The sequence below is a fragment of the Uranotaenia lowii genome, chromosome 1 (genome assembly GCF_029784155.1).
Source record: "Uranotaenia lowii strain MFRU-FL chromosome 1, ASM2978415v1, whole genome shotgun sequence".
Taxonomy (NCBI): domain Eukaryota; kingdom Metazoa; phylum Arthropoda; class Insecta; order Diptera; family Culicidae; genus Uranotaenia; species Uranotaenia lowii.
In genome coordinates, this window is record NC_073691.1 from 152,944,056 (window position 1) to 152,964,627 (window position 20,572).

Consider the following 20,572-nt stretch of genomic DNA (forward strand, 5'->3'; position numbering starts at 1 on the left):
GGACTGTCAACCAAGAAATTTACTTGAAAAAGTGTTTGAATAAACGTCTGCTGCCTTTCCTGAAGAAACACGGTTGTTCCGTACTGTTTTGGCCGGATTTGGCATCTTGCCATTACGGTAAAAAGGCCATGGAGTGGTACGCCGCCAACAACGTGCAGGTGGTTCCCAAGGACAAGAACCCCCCAACACGCCAGAGCTCCGCCCAATTGAGAAATACTGGGCTATTGTCAAGCGGAACCTAAAGAAGACCAAAAAATCTGATGGCAGGGGTTAAGCGTAAGGCTCGGCAATTCGGATTTTGGAAAAGCGAAAGCCTAACTTAATATTTTTCCTGAATTTAATACTAATTGAACTTGAAAAGAAATTTAATTTGACTTTTAATTAACGATTTCACCGATTTACACGCGTTTTCCCTTGACCAAATTTTGACTGTATCACCCTTTACCTGAATGTGCTACTGATATTTTCAAAAGCAAGGAGTCCAGCTGGAAAACGGGGCTTCCTCATGCAAAGCAGTTTCAAATTGGTGTCATTTGGAACCAAAAGGTTGACAACAGGTTCGTCGAAAACCACGAGAGTTATCAACGTGTTATAAGCCAATGAAAATGCAAATATAAAACTGAACCGACAATAAACGTACATATCAAAATATTCTTGGCAGGAAGCTACCGTTTTCTCAAGCCTCTCTAAAGCATAAGTTAGCGTTGATTGGACAAAGTGCTGTTTCGTAACACGATTAGGGCACGGTACGTTCGCTGGAAAATATGTCTTCCCTGCAAAATTCTCACCAGCAGATGGGACCCGCCGCACACTCATTTGTTGCTGGTCTTATTTGTCTCGTCGTTAGCTGTTCCGTTGTTCCGGCGACACCTAAATAGAAGTATCATGGCGCTGCAAATCCTCAAGACATAACCACACTTTCCAACCAACCATCCGTGGTCTGTGCTAACATGTGCAATTACAATCCATAACTCAACCGAGACGACGCTCTTTGGCGTCGTCTTCCTCGTCAACCAAAAACGAACCGAAAAAAAAAACGGAAACGACTTCAAGGAGAAGAAGACGACGACGACGACGTTAGGGCTCGATGGACGCCTCAAATTTTCTCGCATAGTAGCCAATTTTACTTATGCCATATATCTTGCTGGAGCGACAATGAAGAGATTTCCCGGAATGGCTCTAGGAGCCAGGGAAATCACAAGGAAGTGGCTCACTTCATGAGCAACGCCTCGGAGTCGTTTCCGTTACAGTTGATGCTCCGGAACAAAGTGCTTGCCTCTAATGACTGAAGGTCTTAAGTCTTGTGCATTAAGAAAACGGAAAGCAAAAAGTTTCTTGTAGGTACCTAGCTGGAGGCTTTGGGGTGGTTCGCTTAAGATTTTTTCGCTTTCATTTTCTAGCACGCACCAAAGAAAGAGAGGGATTTTTCTCACTTCTATTAAACTGGAGCTATAATTAGAACTAGTCTGGTGAACCAACTTTGGCGTGTCACCTCAGTCGAGTTCCTCACGAGAAATGTAAGACGTAAGATACTTGCAAATCCCTACAACCACTCACTGGGTGTCCCCGCAAAACAGCAGACCTGCATTCGGCACTCTGGCTGCTTCTGAACCCCCTTCGCCACATGGATAGGAGTCGGTAATAAATTGTTCGTGTTAACCTTAATTAAATGAACTTATTGTACGACGTTCCTACACGGGAAAGTTGCCCGGAGCCATGATGTAATTCATTTTCTTGAGGAAAGTGGATTGGGCGGTCCATTCTACCAAAACCGTGAACGGGAGAGCAAGGTTGCCGAAATCACAGAAATATCTGTAATTTCACAGAATTTTTAAGGAATTTTCATCACAGAATCTGTGTCACAGAACACAGAATTTTAAAATTTTCACAGATTTCGCAGAATTTTTAAATTTGAATGAATTTACGAAACTATATTTTTTTTTTTGACAATATCGAAATTGAGGTTTCTTACTTTGAATTAGAAAAGTATGATAAGATTAGTAATGGTAATTAATTTTGCCCAACTAAAATGTGAAAAAGACCCAGTTTACCATGAATTTTCTATGAAATTCAAATAAATAGCATCACAGAAATCCTTAACAGAATTTTTGGGTAAAATTGCAGAAAGTCAGAATTATTTTTCTTAAAAAACACAGAATTTTTTTCGGCAACCTTACGGGAGAGCAGAGTGGCCAGGATTTCGATTGTCCCTGGTTAAACGATAGAACAATTTTTTTAAAATAATAATTTTGTTTTTTCGTCAAAAAGGTCAGGCGATTTTAGAATTAATCAAAACAAAAAAAAACTGAGTTAACAAGAAAATACGATCTGCTTGAAGTGTAAACCATTATCGAACTTGAAAGTTAGTTTCAGTTATTTGTTTGTTAATTTGAAATGCGAAAATGAGCAGTTGTCCAAAACGGTGACTTTTCAATTGCTTAGCCTCTTTACTTATAAAAAATTGAATTTTTAAATCAGATCAGCATAGTTTTGTGGAGCAGATTAAAGTCCATCAAATGAATGTTTTCGCTTTACCAAAAAGTGAACCATTCGTTGTGAACACTGCAAAACTAAAAACGCTGTGAACTTATTCTCCCACCAAATAGATTGTTTTTTCAAACTTCTACGTTAGCTTTGTATGTTATGAGTTAGCTTTATATGTTCCAAACAGTGGAACGATTTTAATATAATAAATTGTTTTTGTTTGACGATCTCCCGTCTGAAAGCAGCCAACCCAGAAGGAGAAACTGAAAGTTATTTTAGGTTTAATAATAATTTGTTTTATTTTTTGAAAACACTCTGGGTTGAAGGGTGATACGGTCAAAATTTGGTCAAGGGAAAACGCGTGTAAATCGGTGAAATCGTTTATTTAAAAATCAAATTGAATTTCTTCAATTTAATTTAATTAGTATAAAATTCAGGAAAAATATTCAGTTAGGCTTCCGCTTTTCAAATTCCGAATTGCCGGGCCTTACGCTTAGCCCCTGCTATCAGATTTTGTACAGCCACCTTGTCCACCTTCTTCGCCGCAGAAAGCCAGTTTGCCTTGAACTGCTGCTCGTCCTTAGCAGTTTTTTTGGTCTTCTTTAGGTTCCGCTTGACAATAGCCCAGTATTTCTCAATTGGGCGGAGCTCTGGCGTGTTGGGAGGGTTCTTGTCCTTGGGAACCACCTGCACGTTGTTGGCGGCGTACCACTCCATGGCCTTTTTACCGTAATGGCAAGATGCCAAATCCGGCCAAAACAGTACGGATTAACCGTGTTTCTTTAGGAAAGGCAGCACACTTTTATTCAAACACTCTTTCACGTGAATTTCTTGGTTGACAGTCCCGGAAGCTATGAAAATGCTGCTTTTCAAGCCACAGGTACAGATGGCTTGCCAAACCAGATATTTCTTCGCGAACTTTGACAGTTTCATGTGTTTGAAAATATCTGCTACTTTTCCCCTTCCTTTTGCCGCATAAAACTCCTGTCCCGGAAGCTGCTTGTAGTCGGCTTTGACGTAGGTTTTGTCGTCCATTACCACGCAGTCAAACTTCGTCAGCATCGTTGTGTACAGCCTCCGGAATCGCGCTTTGGCCGTCGTATTTTGTTTATCATCGTGATTTGGAGTCACTAGCTTCTTGTAAGTCGATAGTCCGGCTCGTTTTTCGGCTCGATGCACGGTTGTAGACGATACACCCAGCTTATTTGCGGCATCTCGGAGAGAGAGGTAAGGGTTTCGCTTGAAACTACCGGCAACTCTCTTTGTCGTCTCAGCGGCTTCCGGTTTTCGATTTCCTCCCGATACAGACTTCCTGGCTGTCGACAAACGTTTCACAAACACTTTAATTACATTTGTAACGGTTGATTTGGCAACTTTTAGCGATTTTGCCAGCTTTGCGTGCGAGTAGCTCGGATTTTTGCGATGCGCGAGCAAAATTTTGATACGCTGCTCTTCTTCCTTGGACGGCATTTTGACAACTGAAGAGTGAATTCCAAAATCAAAATAGGAGCAACATTCTACACACACACACACCTTCAAAATGAGGAGTGTTCAGGTTTTTTAAATGCAAAATTAAAAGAAATACGTCAAGTTGATATTGACCAAATTTGGACCGTATCACCCATTACGGCGAACTCAGTATCCAGAAGGTTGTGAAGGCTGGCTTGACATGCTGGGCAAAACATGTTGCGAGAACGCCGGACTACTGTCCTGTAAAACAGGTGTTCGCTACGAATCCGGTAGCAACGAGACGAGCGGGGGCGCAACGAGCGAGGTGGTTAGACCAAGTGGAGCGTGATCTGGCGAACGTCGGATGTCCGAGAAATTGGAGAACGGTTGGCATGGACCGAGTGAATTTTAGGAATTATGTTCGTCATGTTATGTCGTTAGACGGAATACTATGAAAATAAATTGAAATAAACAAATATTGCAGAATCCAGACCAGCTGGAACAGCTTGAAGCCACATCATATCTAAGTTTTTCAGTTATGTTTTATATCGCTTAGATTCTCGCTGGGAGTTTCGTTAACTGTTAAGTTTCGGATCCCTTTGGTTTTTTGCCTCCTCCACACAGCAAAAATTATTTCCTGTAAAATTACGCAATTGTCCTGTAACAAAAAGGAGCAGGACATTTACCGTTATTTTACAGGTCGAAAACCCGACTACGTGACATTTAATTTTCAGTGTACAACTTTTTTACAGGACATTTGATGTAATAATAAATGAATCTTCGTTAACTTTCAAGGAAAACAATTTAAAATTACAGGTTTTGTTAATTACAGGTTGATTTATTTTAAAGGTTGCAGTTTCAGTGACACGTAATAGTCAAAATTTTTTTCTGTGCAGCGTTTTCAAAATGACTCGTCACAACACACGAAATTATGTTTGAACAGCTACAAACATAATGTTTGTTTCTGATGTAAACAATCAGCTGCTGAAAAATATTCAACACCGGCAACACTGGCCACAAAGGATTAGGATTGGCGAACGGAAGTTCAACAGTGGCTCTGCTGCTGCTACTTAACGGGGAAGATTAGAGGTGTCATTTGCACGCGATTTGCCGGGAAGCCGTTTGTCAACATCGCATTTGATTCCGTTGCACGCACCCATGAACACGTGCCCTCGGCAATCCCATCGAGGTAGTTGGTTGGTACTTTCAATTTACCTTGCAGCCAGGATCACGCGATGGATCAACGGAAATTATGGCTTTGCTAAATGATGATTAAATGGACGTAATTCAATTAACACCTCGGGCAAATTGCTCGGACAGGACAATGAATTTTGCTGAGTTTAGCTTTGGTCTGATGTGTAATTTTCTGTTACAACGTAAGCGACTTTCTTCGAAACAAAATTTGCTAACTTTCTACACTGATGAACTGATGTACAAGCTAAGCCTTGAAAAGTGTGTAAAGTCCCGACGACCGTTTTGAATCAATTTTATGTTTTTTGGTTGAGCCACCAGATGTCTCCAAGGACACCAGAGAGAACTGTCAAGAAGAAAATGAAATGTAAACAAAACCAAGGTGTGTATATATTTAAGAGGTGTTACCGAATATCGAATTCCAGATTAAGCCATTTTGGCTATGTAGGCTATGCAACTATGCGGAACTCATGAAGTTTGTTTACCAACAAATCACCGAAAAGCTAAGCAAAAAATAAACAAACTCATTGAGAGCCCCGCTCACTCCTCGCTTACTTACTGTGATAGTCGGAGAACCTAGTGCATCAAAAGACCTTGAACAAAACAAAACAACAAACTTTTAGTCAATTATGAAAAGGTCGTATCTATTTGACGAGTTTCGATCAAATTGATGTTGAAGATTCGTTACACATTTCTGATTTGCATTATCAAAATTTTACGCTTAACGCTGTTTTTCGAATTGCTTCAAACTAGCATGAAGCACTTAATATAAACAGATATGATGCGTGAAAATGCCCTCTCAGAGAAGCCTAGAATTTGTATGTCTCCGTCGGATTGTTAATTTTAAGCTCAACTGGATAAAATAACTGGTTCGTCTGGCTTGTTCAAAGTTGTTAGTTAGCCTCCTTAGTAAAAAGAATCGAGGTAAAATGAACCAGATGAATTTATCTTGCTGTGAATATATTGAAGCCGTCCATTTTTCTACGATGTTAGTTAATTAATTTTTAAGATCATATACAATTCCGCTCTTCCAAGAATCAGGTACTTCAAAAGTTGATTCGGCTTGTTTGAATGATAGCATTTGAAATTATGAATACGTTTGTGGAATTTTATTATTTAAGCTTGTATATGTGTCATTTCGTCAGTCTCTCTAGTGACAATATTATAATGATGCTATTTTTTTCAGCTGAAATTTATTCTTAGTTCATCTAATTATATATATAGAGCCATTCATCAAATTGTATTTAAATTTATTTACTAATGAGTTCAAACACCATTTCGCCCTCTCGAAAAATTCTTACTTGCAAAAGAGCTATCTAAAAACAGTGCCATCTGTTGCGCCGTTCAAAAGTTACAAGTCAAGCAATAGATGGCACTGTTTTTCGTCACTTTTTAACGGCTTCTTTAAAAGAGAGCACTGGAAATTTTACACAAGTTTTTGAAGATTTTTTGTTCGAGCTTGTACATCAGTTCATCAGTGCTTTCTATACGAAACTATAAGATAGAACAATTTCCGCTGTCTTTAATATCATTCAAAAAATCTATAAATACAAGTTTCGACCAGGGTGTACTTTATCTATCGGTTGTATTATCTTTGTCGAGATAGGATTGAATCTGGCGGCCCAGGAAAATCTAAGAAAAGGGAAAACAACAAAATATCTTTGTCGAAAATAAGGCGGGGGGTGTCAAAAGTTTCTCAATGGTGGCTGGTGGCTTACTTTTCAGACACCAAAAAAAGTGAAAGAAGGCAGTCCAAAAGCTGCATTTTATTTGTAGTGGTGTGAATTGTGAAGTCACTGTTACTGTTCCGAACGAATTCTTCACATCAGAATCAGCACAACCCTTCCAAAATGTAGCACTTTGTTTTTCTTTTTTGCAAACCAACCTATGCGCTTTCAATGAAAATTTTCATGGCAGCGATTGTGTGATTTGACAGAATGTCGTACGATGTGTTTCATGCTGTTTCGGCCAGCTAACAAAACTTTTTTCAATATGGCTGAACGTGCTAGGTGTTAAACACCTTGCTCAAGAGACTTTCGTAAAAAGTATATGGTGCCTCAAGGTTTTGGTACACCTCAGGTGAAAATCAACACGAAAAATATTCATTCGCTAAAAACTAAAAAAAAACATAAGTTGGTTTTGTAACATGGTGGAATCGATGGGGAATAGATGAATTTAAAACTGATTCCAGTGATCAAAACCTATTAAAAATGTTTTTATTTCGATTAAAAACGTTTTCAAAACATTTTTTTTAAAGTTTCTGAGACTGGTTCAAAATTTAGCTTTTAACTATTCCCCATCGATTCCATCATGTTACAAATCCAATATTTGTAGCTTTTCTTAGCTAAAGGGTGATACTGTCAAAATTTGGTCAATATCAACTTGACGTATTTCTTTACTACTAATTAAACTTGAAAAAGAAATTTAATTAATTTTTTTAAATAAACGATTTCACCGATTTACACGCGTTTTCCCTTGACCAAATTTTGACCGTACCACCCTTTAGGGCTGTCCCAACGGTGTATGCAAAACACGGTTTTCGACCACGCTAAAACAGTCCGTCCGGCACCGGTGGCATAAATTGCTGTTTTAGCACAGTTATCGATTTCTAAATTCCCAACAGTTGTTTTTACTGGTCTAAAATTAAAAAAAAAATTTTTTCGCTCACCTCGTTCGGGGATCGGTTCCTTCCGACTGCTTTCTAGTGGTGCCTGGGACACTTCCGAGTAGATTGTCCCGACTTCGGCCAGACATCGCAGTATCAGCTGCCCGGTCGCGTAGTGAGACGGTAGAAGCTGAAAAGAGAGAGGCACATGAGTAAACTATTCGCGCCATGCGAAAGCTAGGTACCTACTCAAAATATAAAACTAAACTCACCTGAATGTTGAGATCCCTGGACGCCCAATGGAGGTTGTCATGGGACGGATGCAGCACCGTCGGCTCAGATCCCACCTGAAATGGGAGAAGCAAGAAAACGGGAAAGGGGGAAATCAAATTTGAGTAATTGAATTATCGCAGCAGAAAGCTGAACTGAAAGGGGGTGAGAACGATGCGGCGAGCTAGATGATCGAAAACAACTCAATAAATGTTGTCGCTAGATGGCGACCGTAAAAAACAAATTGATTACCGATCGCCAGGGGCCACTGCTGGAGTGTTTGCGGAGATAGTTTGGTTCGGGCAATAAAAATCAATCCGCCAAACGATTACTGATTTACTTACTAGTGCTGTTGTCATGTAGTACCATGCTTGGAGACGCAATAAAATCATGAACAAGAAATCAATAAAAAAAACATCCTATCAAGATGAAAGTTAACCACTAGTAATGTGACATTTTACGATCGGTCGTTCGATTGTATTTCGTTAAGACGCCAGTGAAAGATGACATGTTGGCGATTCTTGATGTTATGACGTTGGACGAAAAATTTATCCAATTGTCTTTTTCCGAAAACTAAACCTACAAATTTGATATTTATGATACCTTTATTAAAAGGAAAAAGTATTTTTAACCGGAATGAAATTTTATCCGGCAGTATCATATTATTTAATTGTGGATATGGCCTAATTGGTTCCAACACAGAGTTGATCCAAGAAAAGCTGCTAAATTTCCAAAAACTGATGCAGAAATAAATTGTGAGTCGAAAACTCCACTTCTGAGTGCCCAATGCAACAATTTAACAATATCACATTAATTTTTGAAAAAAAAAAAATTTTTTAGTTGTAAAAAATATTTTCCTCTATTTTTCAAATCCGCAATCCGTTATCTATCGTAGCTCGGGCGATGAGCTGTCAAACGGATAGCTGCCATGCTGCAGCTGATGCCGATGATGGGCCTCGGTAGTAAATATTTATAGACAAGCAAGCAAGACAGTTTATGAGGTCGTAAAGTGGAAGGAAACCGAAAGTTTGTGATGGTGAAACCCCATTTGTAATATATCCCAGTTGTTGAAATATGGCGTTTAGTGTGGTTTTTTTATTGCGGAGAAAAGCGTTTTTTGCGCTGCTGGACTCGTTTCTTAGCTGCTAAGAATAAAGATTAACAAAATGAGCAAAAGCTGTTGGATAAGTGGATTTTTTTTGCTGTTGATAGCTGTTTGAAAGAAATGCTATTCGATATAGAAAAATTGAAACTTCTCGATGCTAAATTTATATTCCAACTATCAATTTTCAATACTTTTTTCCCAATTTTAATTTTCCATTGTGAAATCCAATTTTCATTTTCTCAATAACCATCTCAACTTTAAATTCTCATTTTCCAGCACTTCTCAATGTTAATCTTTTTATTTTCAGTGTGAATTTGCAATTCATGCTCATATTACAAACTTAAATTTTGAATTTTTCAGTTTCCAATTTGCACTCAATTGACATAATTTAATAAATTCTTTTATTTAAACTGAAAATTTTCAATTGTCAATTATAATACTCAATTTAAATTTTTAGAATCGATTCTTCTTTGGAATCCGCAGTTCTCAATTCAAACTTTTTATCACTCTAATTTAAATTTACAATACCCACTTCTTAATTCTCAATTCTCATTTTCAATTTTATGTTTCCTTCTTATTCATGTTGAACTATGTTACCAAAATTTTCCATTTTCGGTTCTGAAGTGAACTCTCTTTTCGGAGTTCTGGACTTTTCCACTTCAATTCTCTTATCTCAACTCACAATCTGTAATCTAAATTCGTAATTCACAAAACTCAATTCTTAAATTTAATTTTTAAACTTTCGATACTTATCCCTCAACTCTCGATTCTCAATTTCCACTTCTAAATTCATATTTGTCGAATCCTTATTCTTATTTAATTGTTCTTGTTAACTTTTCATTTGAACTGCCATTACTCAACCCTCATTTCTTAGTTTTTAAATCTCAATTCTCAATTTCCAATTTTTCAATTCATATTTCCCAATTTTCAATTCTCCATTCAAAAATCTCAATCAATTCGTTATTCTCAATTCTGAATTATCAATTTTCGATTCTCAACCTTTTTCCCTATTTATGAGCAGGGAAAAGCCCGCGGGAGTGTTCCTCCTCTTGAGGTCCTTCTCCAGTGGGCGCAAAACCTCCTCATCATTCTTTATTTTTTATGTTTTTTTTTTCAAATAGAAAAAAAAGTTGATTATGTATAATTTTTTTTAATTTCTTCTTGAAAATCATTTTAAACAGCTGGAGATGATGAAGGTACTTTAAGAAACAAATTAGAAAACAAAATTAGATTTTTCACATTTTTATACATTAATTATTGCAATTAGGTTTGTTGAACTTACGGTATTCGGATCCTCCAGAGGAAAACGTTCTTCCGGATTAGCAGAAGAAATCTGCTACTGCGTCGGTGAAACCAAAGCATTGTTTGTTTTGGTTCACCGCATGCTTTGAGCAATTCCCAATTGATGATTGCCAAACAATACACGGAAAATAAAAAAAAACTCGCTAGGAGGTAAGATTTACCTTTTAAAGATTCACTTTTTTTCTCGGTGAATTGTACCTTTTTTCTCACCTCGATTCAGGTAAATTTTACCTCGTTGTGAGGCGAGTTTCACCTCGAAAAGGTAGAAGTTACCGTTTGGCTTTCACGAGCGTTCACCTGCCTATCTCGGTAAAATTTACCATTTTATTATTTTCCGCGATAGAATATATCGCGGAATATCACTATAGTGATGTTTATACACCAAAAATAATTTTCACTTAAAAAATAAGTGACATCTGTAGTAAATTCTCGCCATACGTAATTTCATTTGAATTTTAAGTGATGGGTCAAGTGAATTCACTTAAGTGACCGGTCAAGTGAATTACACTATGACGTTCGAGTGAAATATATCTGAGTTTCTAAGTAAGTTTCTAGTTAATTATCTCTCGCGTTTTTAAATAAAAGAACATTTATAGAACAGCACTACGATTTAAAATACTTACATTACGCTTTCGCCATAAATTTATGGCGAAAGGATTGTAATCCCAAGGCAGATCGGTTACTGCGGATAGTGCGACTTCTAAATCTTCCCTGCTGCATACCAGAAAATCTGTCCCGTTCAACCCAAGCTGAAACATGATAACACCCTTAAATAACTTTTTCTTACATCACGTTTAACACAAACTACCGCCAAAATCGCCTATTAAAGAATTGGGAAAATCCAAATTCAGCATAAGCTTTAAACGCTGCTCTTTAGAATTTGCCATTTTGAACTCTGAAAATAAACACAATTACAACCTGACATTCACTTGAAATTCAAGTGATGGGGAAGTGAATATTTTTTCTCACTTCAAATTCAAGTGACGACTGAAGTGAATGTGGATGAATTCACTTGAAATTTAAGTGACTGCCAAGTGAAATGTATATGTCGCACTTGAATGGAAGAAAATCACTGGATCCTTGTTTTTAAGTGAAAAATCATGTGTATTTTAAGAGTGAATTTGGGTTCAGTGTAGATATCATCACACGATTAAGCAAGACTACTCAAATGGGTCGATTCACGATGACGTATTCTTTTTTTGTGGTGACAGTTCGCACGTCCTGTTTACAAAATTTTACGAACGAGAAATGGGGTGCGGCGAAATTTTTCGTGTAGCTGCACGGTCAAGAAATTTAACTCAAAACTCAGTTTAAGGATAGCAAAAAACCAAGTTTCATTTTGTGAATTAAATTTAGCGCATTTTTTGGTTTCTAATGTTTATCTCTTTGGAAATGAACAGAAAGTTGAAAATTCTTAAAAAATTTCGAAAAGGAGGTTTGTTTATTAAAATGTTTCAACATGTTTTCAAAACCCTTCTTCAACAAATTTGTTCTGGACCAACCCACTTTGCATTGAATATTCTGGGAAAGCGCGTCTACTTGAAACAAAAAATCCCATCAAATGTCCAAATGTGGAAACTTCTAAAGAATTCGAATGTGCCGAATCGATTGTCCGGAAATTTCTTGTGTTATTTTGACCGGAAGCTGTAAAACAAATGCACATGCTTATACGACAACACTATTCAGGGACAGAAGAATATAATATAGAAAAATTCTCCGGAAAACATTCCGAAAAGGCTTCACTATTATAAATTTGTACGATATGATATTTTCGTATTGTCTAATTTTCTTTTTAATTGTATTTATCCTTAAATTAAGCTGAGAACTTTTGCTAAAAACGTGTGAATGAGAATTAAATGAGGACCGAAATGTTTACTTTGCTTCCTCAGCGTGTAGAATTGGAAAATAAAGAATCAAAACAGGAATCGCGAAATGTCAAAAACACTGAGGCCAGGCAGTGTGTGAATCGACCTATTAGGTTCGTGTTCGTGGTAACACAACAGTGTTGCCAGATATTCTGGGTGTTGGGGTGGGGTTACCTTGCCTGGTATTTGGTGGATTGGTGGACTGTATGGATGCCTTCTCAATTGGGTCCTGTGCCTTGGGATTGGTGCCTGGAGATTGGTTCCTCGTTGTTGGTTGGGTTGAGCCTTTCTCAACTATTTATTTCCCAATTTTGGGACGTTCCGGACAAAACAAATTAACGCGACGACTTATAAAAACACGACACTAATAATTACACATTTTATTCAAAAACAACTACATAATATATTTAAACTAACGAAAAATAAACGGGAATGATTTCGACGAGTGTTTAGGGCAAGTGATAGCACACGAATGGGAATTATATAAAGCAAAATGGTGCTAAAGAGTTAACTTTCTTCAAGGCCCGAAAGTACGTAGGTGCATTCTTCAAAGTGGGGTAGTTGGGTGGTGGGTGGATGGTGAATTTGCTGTCTCTCTCTCTCGCTGTCATCTGTGGCTGTTGGTTGTAGTGGTGGGGTTCCTGTATGGTGCGGATTCCGTTCATAACGCTCAGCTGATTGGCCGTCAGGGGTAAGTGGATGCATTTCTGGTTTTCTCATCGTAATAGACATCTTCGCCCGCGCTGAAATTGCCGGAACTTCTGAAACGAAATAAGAAAAGACCCTTCCGAACACACATGATCACTCAATCAACCTTCGAGCTGCCTAATTGTCGTCGGTGGTTTCGCTGTCCAGTGGCTGACATTCCGACGGTAGTAAACAAAGTTTTTCGACGGGCCGCTTCAGAACTCCGTTAGATGTCTTCAGTGTAACTACTCTGACGACTCCATCTCCTCCCGGATGCAGCTGCTGGATACGACCTAATCTCCAACGCATCGGAGGTGTATTCTCATTTTTCAAAACGACGAGTTGACCGACCTTGATCTCTACAGCACGTTTCCAGCGTTTGAATCTTCCTTGAAGTTGTGATAGGTACTCATTATGCCACCGTGCCCAAAAAAATAGTAGTTTCTGCTGCATAAGTTGGTATTGTTTCAGTTGTCCTGGTTTTTTCTCGGTGAAATCTCGATCTGGCAGTTGTTCAAGTGGTCTTCCAGCTATGAAATGACCAGGAGTTAACGGCTCCAGATCGTTGGGGTCTTCTGACAATGGGGTAATCGGCCTTGAATTTAAACATGCCTCCACTTGTATTAGCAGCGTGTTGAAGTCTTCGTACGAAACCGCGTTTTCACCTAAGACCTTCAGGAGATGTATTTTGGCAGACTTCACAGCAGCTTCCCATAAACCTCCGAAATGGGGAGCGGCAGGAGGGTTAAAGTGCCATTGGATCCCCTGTTCAGCACATTCCTTAGTGATCTGCTGGTGATGCTGCCGGTCTCGAAGGTTCGCCAATAAATCCTTCAGCTGATTCCGAGCGCCGACGAAATTAGTGCCATTATCGGAAAACAAATCGGTAGGTATTGAGCGTCTCCCAATGAATCTACGCAGAGCCTGAAGAAATTTCTCCGTCGACAAATCGGACACCAATTCTAGATGAATCGCCTTTGTGCAGAGACATATGAAGAGGGCTACATAAGCCTTAAGTGGCGCTCGACGTGGTCCCTGGCGAATGTATACAGGCCCGAAATAGTCAATTCCAGTTCGTGCGAACGGCGGTGCTGCGGTTACACGGGCTCTTGGAAGTTCTCCCATAAACTGCTCGATGGCCTTCGGTTTCGTTCTGTGGCAGCGTAAACACTGATGGACAATATGACGAACGTAGCTGCGTCCTCCAAGAGGCCAGTAGTGGAGCCTGACATTACTCAGAAGAAGTTGCGGTGCTGCATGTAGTAACCGCTTATGATATGCTTCTAGTAGAAGCTTGGTGAAGTGGTGACGCACTGGAAGTGCTATGGGGTGTCTTGCTCCTTCAGGTATTTGTGCATATTTTAGTCTTCCTCCAAGACGAATAAGGTTGTCGGATTCTAGAATTGGATTAAAGTAACGCATAGGAGAACCTCGATGAACTTCTTCACCCTTAGAAAGTTGTTTCCATTCTTCACTAAACGCTGATTGTTGAATTAAACGGATAATAGTGTATTCAGCTTCCTTCAACTCGGGAGTAGTTAAAAATCCAGTCGGTGTGGGTTCAAGTTTCCGGAAATGTTTAATGAGCCGCATCCAATACGCTGTTTTTCGAATCAGATCCGAAAACGAGGAGAATTTTTCCACATACCAATCGATAAATCTCTGATTCTCTGTTGTCGCTACATTCGCTGCCTTTCGTTTCAATTCGCTGGTGACTGCCCCTGTTTCCATCCGTATAGGTTGTACTGGCCAACTCGATGTCTCCTGCTTTAACCAAGGTGGGCCTTTCCACCACAGGCTGATGGATTCGATCTGCTCTGGTAATAAACCACGAGAGACCAAGTCTGCTGGATTTTGTTCCCCTGGGACGTGCCTCCACGATTGATTTTCGGTGATTGTTTGGATTTTGGAGACGCGATTAGCAACATATGTTGACCACGTTGTTGGAAGAGATTTTAACCATTGTAAGACGCATGTAGAATCAGTCCAGAAGCACATTTTCACATCGCTTTTAATCGACTCCTTAACCTTTTCTGCCAGTTCAGCTGCCTTCAGCGCACCACAAAGTTCAAGTCTCGGAATCGACTGAGATTTAAGCGGTGAAACCCTTGATTTGGAGGTCAGTAGCTGTACGCAAACCTTTCCTTTTGAATTCACACTACGGGCGTACACGCATGCTCCGTAGGCCCGCTCGGACGCATCAGAAAAAATGTGAAGTTGAATATCAACAGCATCTGGAACAATTGTGCAGCGTGGTATTCTTAATTCGTTCAACTTAGGTATTCCAGTGTAAAACGCCATCCAATCTCGTGCCATGTCATCAGGTATTTTACTGTCCCAATCTAAGCGTTGACCATTTTCATCCATTAAACACCACAAACGTTGCATAAACACTTTTGCTGTTGTTATGACTGCTCCCAAAAGGCCAAGTGGGTCGAAAAGGGCCGCAATTGCGCCTAAAATCCTGCGTTTCGTTTGCATCTCGTTGGGATCCATCGATTTAATGTTGAATTGAAACCTAAACGTATCCGTTGCAGGTTGCCAGACTAAACCAAGAGTCTTAATAGTGGGGTCCGAATCAAGTTCCACTTCACCTGATTCAGCAATTGCCAAGTCATCGACCTGAATTCCTTGAAGCACTGATCTGGAATTGGATGCGAACTTCCTCAGCCTAAATCCTCCTTGCTTAGCTAACTCGATGAGCTGCTCTCGTAATTGAATCGCTTCATGCTCCTTCTCCGTGCCAGTTAAGACGTCGTCCATGTAGACGTCTTCGGACATAGCCTTCGCTGCCAAAGGGTATTTGATGCCTTCATCTCTTGTGAGCTGTAGAAGCGTTCTCGTTGCCAAAAAGGGTGCCGGCTTTGTACCGTATGTGACGGTTGTCAACTCATACGTATCCACCGGTTCTGTAGGGTCGAAACGCCAGAGAATGCTCTGCAGTGCCTTATCTTCCTCGCAAACGTTTATTTGGCGGAACATCTTTTCCACATCGGCTACTATTAGAAATTGCTTCGTTCTGCAGCGTAAAACGATTGATCGCAGTTCATCTTGTATTACCGGCCCTGCCAGTAATGTGTCGTTCAGCGATAGTCCATTCGACGTTAGAGCCGATGCGTCGAACACCACTCTAAGCTTGGTTGTAGTGCTAGCTTCTTTGAAAACAGGGTGATGAGGGAGATAACACCGCTTCTTGCTGTCCCCTTGGGACAAGTCCACCTTCCGCATATGACCAAGCTGTAGATACTCTTGTACGAATAAGTTGTATTGTTGGCGAAGATTCGTATTCCGTTGGAGCCTATTCTCGAGCTTCTCGAAACGCTGTAAAGCCATTTTTCTCGACTCGCCCAGTCGAGACGTTGCGTCTCCATCCTTTGGTAATGAAACTGTGTATCGGCCGTCTTCTTCTCTGCGAACCGTGCTTGCAAACTGCTCCTCGCATAGGGCTTCTTCTGGTGAATAATTGCGAACAGACCCCATCTCTTCGCATGTCCAAAACCGGGTTAGGTATTCGTCCAGATCCATTGAACTTGCAGTGTTGCAGATAGTTTTCGATATTTGTTGCCTGTTTTCTGTCACTCCAGATATTATCCATCCAAATACGGATTCAGTGATGACCGGTAGCCCATTTCCTAACGCAATTCGTTGACCAGATTGGAAAAATTCGAAGAAGTGTTGGATGCCAAGGATAAGATCAATGGATTTCGAAGCGAAAAATTCGGAATCAGCCAGTTTGATTCCTTCGGGTAATCTCCAGGTTGAAATGTTGATATCTGTTGTTGGTAAATCCGCGGTAACCTTTGCCATAACCAAGAAATCCATTTGTTGTTTGTACTGACAGTTCCGCGACTTGACGGTTGCAGTGACCTGATGTTTGATCCGAGTGTTGGCCTGTCCAATTCCAATTACCGATAAGTTTGAATGCCTTCTTTTTATTCCGAGTTTTTGACATAGATGTTCAGCCATGAAGTTACATTCAGAGCCAGAGTCTAGTAAGGCTCTCGCGGGATAACTGCCTCCAGTTTGGTCCTCTACCAAAACTACGGCTGTTGCTAGAAGTACCGAAGAAAGCGAACGTCTTGCGATGTTGGCTGACACTGTTCCTGAAGTAGCGGTACCTGGATTGTCCGAAGTATGTCTTATCGCTCCTGAGGTGGATGGTGTTGGTGCGTCTGGCCGAAAACAAATCAACGTGTGATGTTTTCCCTTACAGTTGTGACATACGTATTTAGAAGAACATTCCGAAGCCACATGTCCTCGCCGAAAGCAGTTTCTGCATAGTGAGTTCGTACGAATCATCTTATCTCTTTCCGAAACCGTCAACCGTTTGAAAGACTGGCACATGAAAAGTGGGTGAAAATCAGAGCAGGCAACGCATCGACCTTTGGGTAATTGGGTCGCACTGTGGCTAGTGCGGATTCCGAGTGGTTTCCTATTGTACTCAGGTCGTCCTTCGGAGACCTTGCTAGGTAGTGAGCCGAGAACAGAAATCCTTTTTTGAAGGAACTGCGTTAAATCCGAGATTTTATCCCGATCATTGCCGGCCGTGTGCTCTTCCCATGCGCGACGCGTTGTTGGGTCCAACCTAGTACATAAAATCTCCAGTAACAGCAAGTCCTTGTACTCATCGGCATTCACAAGTTGATCAAGGGTTTGTACGACACGTTCGAAAGCCTCTAGCAAAGATTGCAGCTCCATTACGGATTCCTTGGTGACACCTGGGAGTTTCAGCAGTGCATTAACCTGCCTACGTTTCAGCAGCTTACTGTCGTTATACCGTTTCATTAAACATTCCCATGCGATTGAGTAATTTGCACTGGTAATAGCGAGAGGGTCGACCAACTTCTTAGCCTCTCCAGCTAAACAGCCCTTGAGATAGTGAAACTTCTCAATATCTGGTAAGTCCGCCTTCGTATGTATTAACGACATGTAAAGATCCCGGAAACTAAGCCATTCATCCACATTTCCATCAAACTGCTGAAGTTTTATTTGAGGAAGCTTCACGTGTTCAACTGTTGGTTGCAAAGAGGAATCCATCATTCTTGTAGACTGGTGAACGGTAGAAGACTCTTGCTCAATCTCCTTGACTCGTTCAAGCATGGCAGCCTTCGCATCGTAGTAGGTTTCTCCGAAATCGATACGAATTTGCGACGGTGATGTGTTTGGCATTGTTACGTACTCCTCATGGGTTTCGATTTCAAGCAGTGTTTCATTTACCTTCTCCCACAACTCGTCTATTTTCGCCAACCGCACCTGGATTTTCTCAACCGAAGTCACCTCAGCAAGAGTGCTCGAAAACGTTGTAATCGTCTTGAACATCTCAAGTTGCGCCCGAAGTTTCGTTTGTAGATTCTTCACCGACGCCACCTTGGTAGATGAAGTAGTAGCTGGCATGGTAGTTGAACTTATTCACCGGTCACAGATTGAATGATTGACAGAACAGGATATGTGGGTGTAAGTAATTGAATATTGTCTAGCTTCGGCTGTGAACATACACTGTAGAGCTCACTTACTTTTGAAAAAATTTAGCTGCGCAACCTCTACAGGTATGTTGAAGTTTCAGAAAACCAGGTAATTGATGACAAATGCAATTTCCACTCGATTATCAATTGATTATGTTGTTGGCCACGTGCGTTGAAGGGAACGAGAATTGTTGGATGTAGAATTCCGCAAAATTTTGCTTCGGTAGGACATATACGTGTGTAATTTACCTGACCGAAAAAACTGTAGCGCAATTTAAATTTTATCATTCGCAGTTAAAAAAACTGCAATTCCAAAATTAAATTGATAATTCCTCAAGTCGTACTTCTAACAGCCCCTCGGAAGCTCAATGATGGTTGATGATCATTCGGTTGAATAGTGTGTTCATATAGGGAAACATAAACTTCAATGTAGTATCCGCGTTCGCTTCGACAGAACATATACTAAAAGTGTAGTGCCTAAATTTGACTTACTTTCCCGAAAAAATCGTTGCTCTGCTGTCGAAGTTACGCCGCGATATGTTTCGAAGTAGTGTCGGTTGTGTTCCGTTTGAAAATTGTCCAGAAAAGTGCCCAATAAACATTTATTTCGATTGGCAATCTTCTCCAGAAATTTTCCTCAATGGACCAAATTGTGCGATGATGTGTGTAACCTCTTCTACTCTCGTGATGATCGGTGTATTGGTACCCCAAATGTTGTTGATGCAACTTGGAAAGTGCATCCAAAGTTTGTTTACGAATAGGCGAAAAGATAATGTGCGATGTAGGATCAAAAGAGGTCCAAACTACGGCTGGACGTATACTATAGGTTCGTGTGTTATTTACCTGACAAAACAGTGCAAAGTACCCGCCAATAGGCTTTGACTGTTTTGGGTGATGATCGTGATCGGAAAGTTTGTCGGTTTGGTCAGGAATCAGCCGCCGAAAACCTCTTGCCGTGGTAAGTTGTGTTCGAGATCCTCCTCAGCAAGCCGGAATGGTAGTGTGCAAATGATTAAGTGCTAAACGTGCAGTTTAGAATGCCCAAACGACGATAGCTGGTAATCCAATAAGAATTCCGTGCGATGTTTTACTTGGCTGAGTGATGACCTCGATGGCGAAGATGTGTAGTGCTGAATAGTGATGAATGTCGTGTTTTGCGATGGCGCCAAAAGTCGCTTTCCTTGCCTTGCCTTGAGATGAAGCTTGCCTCGCTTCGATGGGCGCAGAAAGTGAAACTTGCTGGCCGAAATCCGGGTTGAAGTGACCAAATGTTGGGGTGGGGTTACCTTGCCTGGTATTTGGTAGATTGGTGGACTGTATGGATGCCTTCTCAATTGGGTCCTGTGCCTTGGGATTGGTGCCTGGAGATTGGTTCCTCGTTGTTGGTTGGGTTGAGCCTTTCTCAACTATTTATTTCCCAATTTTGGGACGTTCCGGACAAAACAAATTAACGCGACGACTTATAAAAACACGACACTAATAATTACACATTTTATTCAAAAACAACTACATAATATATTTAAACTAACGAAAAATAAACGGGAATGATTTCGACGAGTGTTTAGGGCAAGTGATAGCACACGAATGGGAATTATATAAAGCAAAATGGTGCTAAAGAGTTAACTTTCTTCAAGGCCCGAAAGTACGTAGGTGCATTCTTCAAAGTGGGGTAGTTGGGTGGTGGGTGGATGGTGAATTTGCTGTCTCTCTCTCTCGCTGTCATCTGTGGCTGTTGGTTGTAGTGGTGGGGTTCCTGTATGGTGCGGATTCCGTTCATAACGCTCAGCTGATTGGCCGTCAGGGGTAAGTGGATGCATTTCTGGTTTTCTCATCGTAATAGACACTGGGTAAAAGTATCATTTTACTCATTGATAAATGAGTACTTTCCCGGTCAGGGAATCCAATTGTGAATAGTGACAAATAAGTTATCGCCAATGATACCAGTGACATTTCAACAAGTAGACGAAGAATGAGAATAAAGATTAACTCTAAATATTCCACTACTGAAACCTGCGTTTTCAACAAAGTTCTTTATGAATCGAAGGTTTAGCACTCTATTCTCAATTCTCAGTTTTAAATTTTCAACTCTAAATTCTCATACTCAACTCTTTATTCTGAAATCTCATTTTTATTACTCAACTCACAGATTTCA

General features: G+C 40.3%; 1 protein-coding gene across 1 annotated transcript in view; it reads right to left on the reverse strand.

Annotated features, from left to right (window-relative positions):
• LOC129740561 (uncharacterized) overlaps nucleotides 1-20,572 on the reverse strand; it is a 545,556-nt gene that overhangs the window by 68,265 nt on the left and 456,719 nt on the right. The window contains exons 4-5 of the mRNA XM_055732267.1: nucleotides 8,002-8,076; nucleotides 7,793-7,919 (exon numbers count right to left, since the gene is read on the reverse strand). Of these exons, the coding sequence (XP_055588242.1) occupies nucleotides 7,793-7,919; nucleotides 8,002-8,076 (202 nt within the window). The remainder of the gene's footprint in view (nucleotides 1-7,792; nucleotides 7,920-8,001; nucleotides 8,077-20,572) is intronic.